This window comes from Pinus tabuliformis, chromosome 4_1 (genome assembly GCF_031772625.1).
Source record: "Pinus tabuliformis cultivar Carrire ecotype Pingquan chromosome 4_1, CPIR1, whole genome shotgun sequence".
NCBI classification, from domain to species: domain Eukaryota; kingdom Viridiplantae; phylum Streptophyta; class Pinopsida; order Pinales; family Pinaceae; genus Pinus; species Pinus tabuliformis.
The window spans coordinates 228,176,637-228,188,650 of NC_142303.1; the positions used below are offsets into that span (position 1 = coordinate 228,176,637).

At 38.1% G+C, this 12,014-nt stretch overlaps 1 protein-coding gene across 1 annotated transcript; it reads right to left on the reverse strand.

Moving 5' to 3' along the window:
• Positions 1 to 9,305: 9,305 nt before the first annotated feature.
• On the reverse strand, positions 9,306 to 10,997 carry LOC149175061 (RING-H2 finger protein ATL3-like). Its single transcript, XM_089419508.1, has one exon. The coding sequence runs from the start codon at positions 10,795 to 10,797 to the stop codon at positions 9,835 to 9,837; it is 963 nt and encodes a 320-aa protein (XP_089275634.1). The 5' UTR covers positions 10,798 to 10,997; the 3' UTR covers positions 9,306 to 9,834.
• Positions 10,998 to 12,014: the final 1,017 nt, after the last annotated feature.

Sequence of the window (12,014 nt, forward strand, 5' to 3'; positions counted from 1 at the left end):
CTCACCATTTGAGTCGCTCTGGCTATAGGAGGTAACTGAAAATGACATGAGCAGTCTAATATATATCTTGCAGAAAATTAAATGAACAAAACAAAACTGAAAGAAATAAACAGTGTTGGAATTAGAACTAAGAAAATAAATCAGCAGAAGGACAAGATAATTCCATCATGTCATTAGTCATTAAAAAGCTATTTGCATTACTAATCTACAATCAACCGGTTGAACACACTTGCATGAATTAAAATTGCATGAATAAAAAATCTAATCTACCAAACTTGAAAGCAATCAAATGACATAATGAAATCAAAGCAAAATTACAAAATGAAATCTACTCTACCTTACATTCTAATATGCTCCATGACATCTACTTCACATCTCCTTCCATGTTGAGAACATCAAAGCTTTATTCAAATTCTTTCAAAATTACAAAGTACAACAAAGTTCTCCAAAGCTTTCAAAAGCCATCAAGGAAGAACTACAAACTCCAAGCTAAAGAACTCACAAGCTAACAAATGAAGGAGAGAGATCTCCTATTTATACAAAAAGATGAGAAGCCATCTCATTAATGAGAGTCCATGAATCTCTCCCTCTACCTCTAGAGTCCTAATCAAAATAGGAACTGATAAGACACATGTCTTCTTAGAGTTACAATACAATTAGGAGATGTGACACATATCCTCATGATCCCATGATTCTTTCCACTCAAATTCGAATTTGGCCTTAGAGTGCCACATAAGGGTCTTCTAGAAGCCTCCTTTCAACCTACACATGTCAACAATCTCAACCCATTTGTTAGGTATAAGCATATGCACATTATTTTCTAATTTTTAACCACAAATTCACTTAAAAGGCTTAGAATTAATAAATATTGGAAAAACATAAATGTTGCCCAATGATAATGAAAGTGAGATGAATGTGGTGACATAGTAATGAAATGGAGGTGATATAATGGACATAATAGTGAAAGTGTAATGGAAATGAATGACATTTTCAAGACTCAACACTTCCATCAACAACATGTATGATCTTATAGATCCATTTCGATGTGACAACCGATTTTTCACTAGGTCTAGGAATGATTTCCCAAACCCCATTATTCATGATGGATTGATATTCTTCCGGCATAGCTTTCTTCCAAACCTCTTCATGCTCAACTTCTTGTAGATGGTTTGGCCTCAATCAACTTTGTTATATATGCAGCATAACCATAATACCTTTTCGGTTTCTTACCTTCCCTGGAGGACCTTTTCACAGCTTCATGTCCTTCAGCATCTTCTAATGTAGCTTTCAACCAATTTGGCCTCTTCCTTGTGGTTGGGATAACCACAGATTGAATAGGCTCACTTGGTCCTTCTTCTTCATCATTTGCAGTAGAGTCCTCATGATGAACTTCATCTTATTCAAATATGGTAACTTCTTCGTCATCAGAATCAATAGGAATATCTTTTGATTTCTTGTAAGCTTGATTCTCATCAAATATGACATCCTTGCTTACTTCAATGTATCTTCCCTCCTTTATGTAAATTCTATATGCCTTTGAGGAAAGACTATAACCAACGAATATTCCCTTGATGCGTGTCGAGTCCAACACCTTTCGCTTGTCTTTTGGAACATGGGCATATGTTGGACTTCCAAATATGCAGAGATGATCCACACTCGTTTTCTTTCCTGTGAATACTTCTTCGGGTGTAGTATTATCAAGACTCTTATGAGGACTTCTATTTTGAATGTACACAATAGTGATCGTTACTTCACCCCATAAGAACTTTAGTAGATCTTGATTAAGGAGCATAGTTCGAATGCCTTCTTCAATTGACCTATTCTTCTTTTCAACGAATCCATTTTGTTCGGGATAGTAGGGAACAATGAGCTCTCTCTTAATACCTGCATCCATACAATATGCAATTAACTCTTTGGAGGTGTATTCCCCACAATTGTCAGACCTTAGAGTATTTATGTTATTTTCGATTAGGGTCTCCACCTCAGCCCTGAACTCCTTGAACTTATCAAATACTTCATCTTTAGTTTTGAGTAGGTAGAGCCATGTCTTTCTCGAATGATCATCAATGAATGTTACATAGTAGAGATGACCTCTAAGTGTCTTGTCAAACATGGGCCCGCATACATCGGATTGCATGAGATCTAATATTTCTTTAGATCTAGATCCACTATGATGAAATGGATTTCTAGTATGCTTCCCCAAAGAGAATCCCTTGCACACGCATTCATGATCTAACTTCATATCAGGAATACCATGAACCAGTTGAATAAGAGTAAGGATGATCCTATAATGAAGATGACCATACATTTGATGCCACAGTTCAGTGGGACTTATTTCCATATGAACCAAAGCTTGAGGAGATGGAGTGATAACTCAGTAAAGACTTCCTTCACGAACTCCAATAACCCTAGCTTTGTCAATACTAGATTTATTTCCCCAAACTAATACTTTTCCATCAACAAAAGCAATCATTTCCCCTTTATATTCCAGACAAGAAATAGAAAGTAAATTGTTTTTCAAACCTAGAACATAGAGAATGTTGTTGAGATGCAACTTCGATCCATTATCCATTTTTAATGATGTAGATCCCAGGCCTCTAACATCATAGCTTTTGTTGTCACCAATTCCATTGTATAAGAGGATGATTCCTTTGATAGTGTGTGTAGTTTCTTGCTTTTCCCTGTCATGTGTCTTAATGCTCCTAGCTCCACTATCAATGATCCATGCATTGTCATCAGTGAGAGAACCTGTAAGTGCAGCGAAGAATCCTTGACTTTTGACTTTGTTGAGTAAGTAGTAGATGATCTTCTTGATCCATCTTCCAACAAAGTTGAAACCCAATCTTATGTAATTCACCATAGAAGGAGAATCCATGCCAACAAAGTGATCTTCGACTTGTCTTGACCTTAGCTCTGATAACATGTTGGAAAATCAAGTATATTATATTAGTGTTTGATTCTCCTTTCTTGATAATTACTTGTGAGCGTGTTGGCTTCTTTTACTTCTTTATTATCTTATATTTCATCAAGCAATTATACATATATGAATATCACAAAACAAGAGACACAAGATATAGGCACATGCCAGGGGAAAACCCCCCTCGAGGGGAGAACCCAATCAATATAATTCTTCCTTTTAATAGTATTCTTTGAGACTCTTTACCCCAGACCAAGACTAGACTTTCCCTCCACACCATGTTAGCCTCCAAGATCTTCAACCCCTTCCAGCAACTGCGACTAGGAAACAACTTTCGACAACAACAAAATCTTAAGAGACTTCGATCTCCCAACCTAGACCACAAATAGACAGAGAGAGGCACCAAAAACTCAATTTTCTTCTTCTCTAGAGATTCCCCCAAACTCGCACTTCTTTAGTCCTCCCAGCAACAGACTTCGCACTTCTCTAGCTCTTCTTGAGATGTCGAACTTCCTTGAGAATGAGTGCTTCAAAAGACTTCGACCTCCTTCAATATATAGGCTTCTAGTGGGTCGAATGGGGTTCCTTAGGCCGACATGATGTAGAGGACACATAATTCATATTTGACTTAATACAAAACTTTTTTACATGATTCGAAAGCCCGAGAAAGGTCTCTTCGAATATGCGATGACTCTATAAACTCAATATTAATCCTAGGAGTCCACAATGGGGACTTCAACTAATATAATGATGAGTCAAGCATGAAACTCATGCTTTAATAATTCATTGTTACAATAATAAAAATTATTTTCTTTATTCTTTTAACAAGTACATTACATAATGACTCAAGTACATTATTGAAGACTGAACGTAGTTACTTTTCTCACACTTAGAAGCAAGGTTAGCTAATCTAGGACATCCTTGACTCCATATGCCCAAAGGATAAGGCACTAATCCAAAACTTTGGTGATCAATCTCACTTTTTCTCTATATTTTCTCCCTATAAAATCTCGGTCCTTTCAATGCTAGAGAAGGAACTAGGGCTTGGTGCGAATTTCTAAGGAGAGGGAATTTTGGTGGTTGAAGAGCCTAGATATCATGTAGATATGGTTTTCTACAAAACATATTGAATTGGTGGGCATCTACTTCAATTTAATCCAAAAAAAATCTTGTCCTGGGTGTTTGTCCTAAAAGGAAAACCCTAGTTTTTCTTCCCTCAACTTAAGGACCTTCTTGAAGGTTTCACGAGCCTTGGCTTAGATAATATATATTGTAAGAAATATTTTCTCCTTGCCTTGATCTTGAGTTACTCAAACACTTGTCAAATCAATCAAACCCTAGGTCTTATGTCTCTATTTTTAAGTATTTTTGTAGAAAGCAAATTGCTTCCTTGTGAAACCTTGAACCAAAATTGTTTTTCTCAAAGACCTCCTAGTGAGATCATTGCATACCTTAACCCTAGAATACCTATTGTAAGTGATCTATTTCCTATCGAGACTCCTCCCATTAGTGAAAGTCTGTAAATAGCAGGGAGTTTGGCTATGGTGATAGTGGCCCACTACCCCATTGTTTATACCTCGTAAGTTTCCCTCTCCAAGGCCTGCTAGATTTTGCAACAATAAGACCTATTCTACATCACCATATTAATATAGTGATCATTGATAAGACAATCCTTTTTGTATAAGCCATGATTCATCGTGATTTTCGTCTTTAGATTTATAAATTATCTGATGATTTTAGTTCTAATGTTGTGATTTATGAATGACTTTGATTTTTAATTTTAAATATATATTTTAAAATATTAGTATTTTTTGTATGGTGTTTCACCACCGTATCCGGATCTCAACTTTTCAAAAATTTGATGGATCCGTAGTCGAATCCAAATACATATTCATATCTGTATTCCTTTCCTAGGAACTTAGATCTAAAGATTGCTTTATTGATATATTATATCTTCGTTAAATCTTGTCACGCCACTGGACTTCTTAACTTTTACCATGTGAAGTTAGCATATTTAGAGGTTTGATGTGTGTTCATTGCTAATCTTTAGAAATCTGACCCTGCATTTGAAGGCAAATCAAAATGTTTTGAGACTCATTATTTACATTATTTGCCTAAGCTTGTGCTTGGAAATGCATGGTAATATTGTCACTTGCTCTCTGAGTTGCATACACAAGGGTTTCATGCTAGCATTGCACTATCTTGACGACCTACACGTTTGAAAGGGGGAAATTGATGCCAAATCAAGGCAAACGACTTGCTTGATAAGTGAAACGACTTACATTTATGGTGCTATTATCTATGGAAACTTTTGATCCGTTACCCAAAGTAAGATGTGAATTGATTTTTTTCAGTACTGGTTTAACAAAGTCTGCATACAAAGTAAATGTGAAACTGTTAGTTCACTTTTATCTGCAGTGTTTGGTGTCTCCTTTGATGTTGAAGTCCTTTAAAGATAACGATTTACTTGTTAAATGTAATGATCTGTACCAGAGCACTTGAATTAGATTTATAAGCTTGAGAAGTCCTTTAAAGATAACGATTTACTTGTTAAATGTAATGATCTGTACCAGAGCACTTGACTTAGATTTATAAGCTTGAGATCAGGATTATTGTTCAGATCTGATCTCATTCATGTGAATCTGTATACCATTGCATGATATCTCATTTTAACACTGCACCTAACATATAATTTCACCATTTATTTGAAGCATGGAGTGATAGGATTCAATGTTTATGCTCTATGTCTCCGCTTCAAGGTCAGCTCTCTTATTGAATAACGTCTGGCTTATTTGTCATTATTGCCGTATTTTTATGGTCTCAAGCATCTTGCCAAACAATTCGATCCAGAAATAACTGTAACGACTAATAAAAAATGTGCCAAAATTCGCCCCAGATTCATCATTGTTTAAGGGCTTCACCACTGTTACTATTGTAGATTGAACTGTGCTATGAAAGTGGCTTTTCTTTTGCATTCCTGGACACATTAGATATTTTGGTTGGTTGCTGGTTCTTAACATAAAGTCATCACTTCTAACAAGCAACCTGAGACCGATAGTTCATAATAACAGACCTTAAATGCACGATGCAAACCTTTCTTAACTAGATATGGTCTCATCACTCAAAGGGCTAGGTTCTAAACCTCTTCTTTGTCTGTGAATGCAGTTTTATTGGAATCATTGTTGTAATCTGCTTTGGATTGGAAACAGTAATAGTTGTAAAGGTTGAACTTTTGTGATCATGGAAAACACTATTATATCTATCATAACAAAATCTGTTCTAGTGTAAGCTCTGCGGGTGCAAGAATGGGATGCAATTTCACCACTATTTGGCATTTCAAGTCTGGTTCTTATCATTTCAAAGCTAAGATAATATTGTGATGTGACAACTTGTTCTATAGCACAGAGATAAATGTAAGTAACTTGGATCACACACACATTTAGGATGAAACGTTGCACCAACTGTTGATAATCCTTATGCTCTCGGTATCTGTTGGCAAGCATGCCTAAATTCTGTTACGGCTGCTCGGCATACTAAATTATTACGGCTTGGAACTGTGGCATTTCATCTTTCATTTCTGGCCATTATCATATATCTGACTGACATAAGCCTGATTTATCTTTCCTCAGAGGCCTGCAGCTTATTGACAATGGGTGTATGAAGTGGTTTTATGCATTTCTGAGTATTGTTGAGGCATACATTCTACACAGATTTACACATAATGAATAATGAATTTTGGAAAATTGAAGCCTTATGATAAGAATTTTAAGTTTGCAACACTTAAATACTTGGGTTGACATAAATGCGGAAGCGCACTGCTGAAACAATATGATAACACTCTGACTATTGTCAAAAGGATTATTGTTGTTAATGATTACAATCTACAGTTGAATGTTGTGGCTACATACTTGGGTACTCTTCTCCTTTGAAGCATTTGTAAAGCATAACACCACACTTCGGATACATCAATTTTCACTGCTGACTAACACACAGAATGATGCAACTTTGTCACTATTTTCTGTTATCTTAAATGAAGTCACACTATTGGTGCATGGTATCTTATGATTGGTGTGATGAACGAATGATCTACACCTTTTTCAATTGCAAACTTAACTCATGATCTATCTGGCCACCAAACACATTTGTCAATGGCTTAATGTTTTTTGAGTTTCATAGTAAGAATTGAGAAATTGTAAATGGTTTACTGAGCAAACCATTTTTATTTTCCCCGCATCACATCGAATGAGCTTTGAAGTTTGTTCATAATTAATAATTTGACCCACTATTCACACATAATTGAAGAGCACTCTATACCTTTTTGAGTGGATATTGTCATTGACAAGGTCTTTTGTTGAGCCAAGCTAGAAGAGGCTCCCCTCTTAATACGTGATTTAGCTTAGTTTGACTCGTAGGAAAACACTAAGAAGCCCCTTCCTAGCCTTAGAGTGAAAGGCAAGGCCACCAAGGTGATGGTGGGTGGCTTGTTTGATAGTTGCTTCTTGGCTCTCTTGCTGGGGTTAGGATTTTTCCTCTTAGGTGAGAGTCTCAGTCGCAACCCTTCTTATTGTGCTCTATGTGGATGATCTAATTGTAACTGACAACTCAACCTCTCGGATTAAAGAATTGTAGCTAAGGCTTTAAGGGTCACTTGAAATCACTCATTTACCTCCTAGGCAGTCATATTACATAGTCTAACTCCGGGATCTCTTCCTCTCAACCTCAATATGTTCTGGATTTGTTGTAACACTTCAAGATGGAGAATTGTAAGTCATTTAGCACCTCTCTTGCCACTGAAATGAAGTTTTAGGGACACTGTCCCTCTCCTTTATTTGATGCTACTATCTATCGCTCTTTAGTAGGTAGTCTACTCTACCTTACTCGTACTCAACTAGATATTTCCTTTGTTGTTAGTTTGTGTTCCTGATACCTGCGAGCACCTCATGAGAGTCACTGACAGGCAACCAACAGTATTTTGAGCTATTTGAAGGGTACAACTTATATGGGTATTCACCATTCCAAAGGTTCCCCTATTCAACTTCTAGGATTTTATGTAGACTGGGCTGATCTTAACGGGCATTGTTCCACTTCCAATTACTTGTTCACTCTTGTCTTTCAACCAATACCGTGGTGTTCTAATAAGCAAGAGACAACGGTTCTATATTCTATAGAAGCTGTGTATACGAATGTTCTCCTAGCTGGGAAGCATTTTGTTTGGATGAGGATGAGTCTTGATCAGTCAGGTATTCCTCAAAAGGGCTCCACCCATCTCTATTGTGACGATCAAAGGACCATCAAACTTATTCATAATCCTGTGGACCATCAGAAATCTAAACATGTCTGGCATTGAATGCACGATATCTTTCATCTCTATGCTGTGGGATGTATTGCGTGCTTTAAATGCACTGTAACTTTCATTTCTACGCTATGGGACATGTTGTACTCATCTTTGTTTCTTTAGTCAATCATTGTGCATATATCTTCACCAAAATCTTGCCAAGGTCCACCTAAATAGTTTGTGAATTGTGGTCTGCTCAGAGGCAATGAGGTTTTTTATGTTTATTTAAATGCCAAGTTTGAGGGGTATCTATTCTGTCAAATCAACCTGGGAGTTGCACCCAGCCTCATCCCCCTTTTAGCATGCCATTTGGGTATGGCTGACCCAACAAGAATCGAATCCTCGTGGAAAGCTCAAAATTCCATCAACCTTATCAGTGAACCAAAGCCTCTTGTTGACAAATTTAGGTCTTTTATTTTTTTTTTAAATGTTACCAAAGCGTTGTTGACACTTCTTAGGTTTTTATTCTTAAAAATGTTACCAGAGCCTAGCTGACAATTTTAAGTCTTTATCTTTAAAAAAATGTTACCAAAGCCTTTAATGAATAAGAATCAAACTAAGAAAATACGAATGAGGATTCTTTAGGTTTATTTTAGATGCCAGATCTCTATCATCAGTGAAACGATGGCCCGGTTGGCAATTTATGTTTTTATTTTTGAAAAAGGTTACCAGGCCTCTAATGAATGAGAATCAAACTAAAAAGACTGGCATTAGAGTGCTGCTAAATTAGCCTTGATCAGAGAAAACATGATGTAGTCTCCTGTTTTAAATTTTCAGTTTCAAACCTTTTCGACTGGCAATAGATAGCGCATTCCTAGTTTGAAGCAAACATCGAATTTAGCATGCAAACAGCCCTAAAAGACTCGGTTGCCTTCGAAATATAGCACAATGGAGATGTGATTTCTAGATTACAGAACTGATGGTTTAACATTAATTTAATACTAAATCAATAAAATAGTGCTAAAGTGGATAATTTAACTCAATCAAAAGATTACAGGATAGTGCAAAAGAGGTTAATTTAACTCTCATTCAACATATCTGTGTGAAAATGGATAATAAAACTCTCAATCAATAGACTTGTACCAAATTGTCTGCATAATAAGCAGAGCTAATAGAGAGACAAGCATATTTCTCTCTCTTATGAACAAATTACACGCTTCTCTGGAAATAATGCATACAGAGAGCAGCAAGCAGCTGTGCGGATTGTTAATTTCAATATAACCAATAGTAAGGAAAAATGAAAAGAATGAAGAGGAACCAAGTGAAGTACTCACTATCTGCAGGGGTTTGACCTTCGAAGTGATTAACTTCCAAGAACAAGGTTGTCGTTGGATCGTCATTCCGAGGAGAAGGGTCTAACCAGTGAATGGGACAACTGGTGACCCAAATTGGTTGAACCCAAAAGCAGGCTATTTAGCCTACACAGACATAATATACATAGAGATAAGGAAAAGCCCTCATTTTATCCAGCACAACAGCGTCCAGCAATATTCGTCCTGGGCTGAGTGAGATTCTGCAATTTTATGACTAATATATTTATACAAGTGTTCATTGAAGTAGAGATCACTCAATAAAACCTAAGCTATGAGCATGGACGGGGACTCTCTTGCTCAATTTGAATATTTCTGCCAGCATCTGGACTCTGTGGAACGACTCTCTTGTCTCTGCTCAATAGTCTCTTCAATGATCGGAGCCGAGCGCCGGGTGATTTAAGAGCTTGACTTGGCGAAAAAGCCTGGTGATCATCGTTGGACATTAGCCTGGGAGAAGAAAAACTGTCGGCTCTTCGCGGTATGTCAATAATGATTTTGTCTAGGGTTTTGCGAGAAGTCGATGTCGTCCCTTGGTCGAAGAAGGCAGGGTTCGACACAGAATCAACCCTGTTTTGGGTACCCCAGAAGAGCACGTTGGTGGGATAAGTCGGAGACGGGAGACCCTCGTCGTGTCTGCACGAATTGCAGAGGTTGATGTCGGAGTCGGCTTCCCTGGAAATCGACGCGTTGCTCTCTGAAACAGGGGATAATTGTTGCTCCCTTTCAGAAGGGCTTCCCGCCGCGGCCTCCTCGACCACGACCACGACAGAATCGGCGGCCATGTCGGGCTGGGCGCTGGCTCGACACAAGGGGCAAGTCGAATGCGACTGAAACCACATGTCGATGCATTCGATGTGGAAGCTGTGGTGGCATTTCGGGAGCAATCTGCCCTTCTCGTTGCCCTCGAATTGGCACAAACAGACGGAGCACTCGAGCCCCTCTTTGTGATTTTCCGACTGATAGATGAACACGGGAATTGCTTCTATCGCCGACTTGCTGAGGCCGCCTCTCTGGAGCCTCGGGGGATCCTGCTCGCCGATAAAGAACAGCCGACGGCGTCGGAGAGAACCCCTGCGTCCCCAAATGCAGCGCGCGTAGAGATGCAGACCCAAGATAAAGAGAACCACTGTGAACAGAACTATGATGGCTACCAGCATGATTTTGCCGCTCATGACAATCGTCGTGGAATCATTCCCTGTATTACCATTGAAATTATGGCCGTGAGAATCCATGGTTGGATACGAATTCGACACAGAAAACGCTCTGGGGCACTTGCTGTTATTCTGTAATCCTCGAACCGATTCAGAGTCTGCTCCCGAGTTCCTGGTGCTTATGGATTAGACAATTCTTTCTATATAAAGGCAAGGGAATGGAGTCCGAAGCCGATAATTGTGGGGAAGTGGACAGAAATTCCACGGGGGCGGCTGCTAGCCGGAAGACTTGACCAGCCGAATTATTGGATCCCGGTGGTCGTCGAATCTACCTCATCTTTTCTCAAAATCTCAGTGGAATTCTACACTGACTCTCCCATTTCACTGCCCAAATAACGACACCTGTCACAACTTCTTCCAAAATTTGACCTTAGCCGTTCCACGCGCCGCATCTTCCATAGTTTTTAAATTTTTCCCGAGTTTTGGTTATTTTTAAGCTTAGGCCAGCGCCAGTCGCAATGTAGATGATCTGCTTACTGGTTGGGATGTTGTAACCAGAAATGTTTTGTTGGGTAGAGTTTGGACGTTAAGATGCTCTAACCAGAAATGTTGAGTTGGGTAGAGTTTGGAAGTTTATTGACATAATTTGATTTTTTTAAATGATTTTTTTTTTTTTTTAATTTGAATTTGATTTTGATTGGGTGAAGATTTAAACTTAAATCAATTATCTACATTTATGAGTAATTTTTTTCCAATTTTAATTTATATTTTGTAATTTAACATAAATGTTTAATAAACTAAACCCACATAAACCAATCAAACTCCATTTGATCATCTACCCCTTTGAATAAAGAGTAAAATTTTCCGTTCTTTTTTGGTTTGGTGTAAATGTCGTGCTCAACTAGCTATACGAACTCCATGGATATTTTTTTCCCTTTACGATCATAGTCTTGACCACACTAATGACGAAATAATAAATCCGGCGGCTGATGCGCGAGACTAGAGATTTGAAATAATTTTTGCGAAAGTTAGTAGTGTGGGCCTGGGCTTAACTAATGTGAAGTAGTTTTGGTGTACGTTTACACCAACTTTTCCACATCGTGGAGTTTAGCAATGGGAAGAGCGTGCAGATGACAAATAGTGGATTCCATATCTTTTGGTCAAAATTATGGGTTTCCACGCGACCATCGAGAAGTGCAGAGCGAAAAGTGAGGGGCCTCCCTCCTTTTTGTTGTTTGCCTAAACCTACCCACTTGATTTAATAAAGCGAAGTGCATCAGCGTTGACAGGAAGCGATA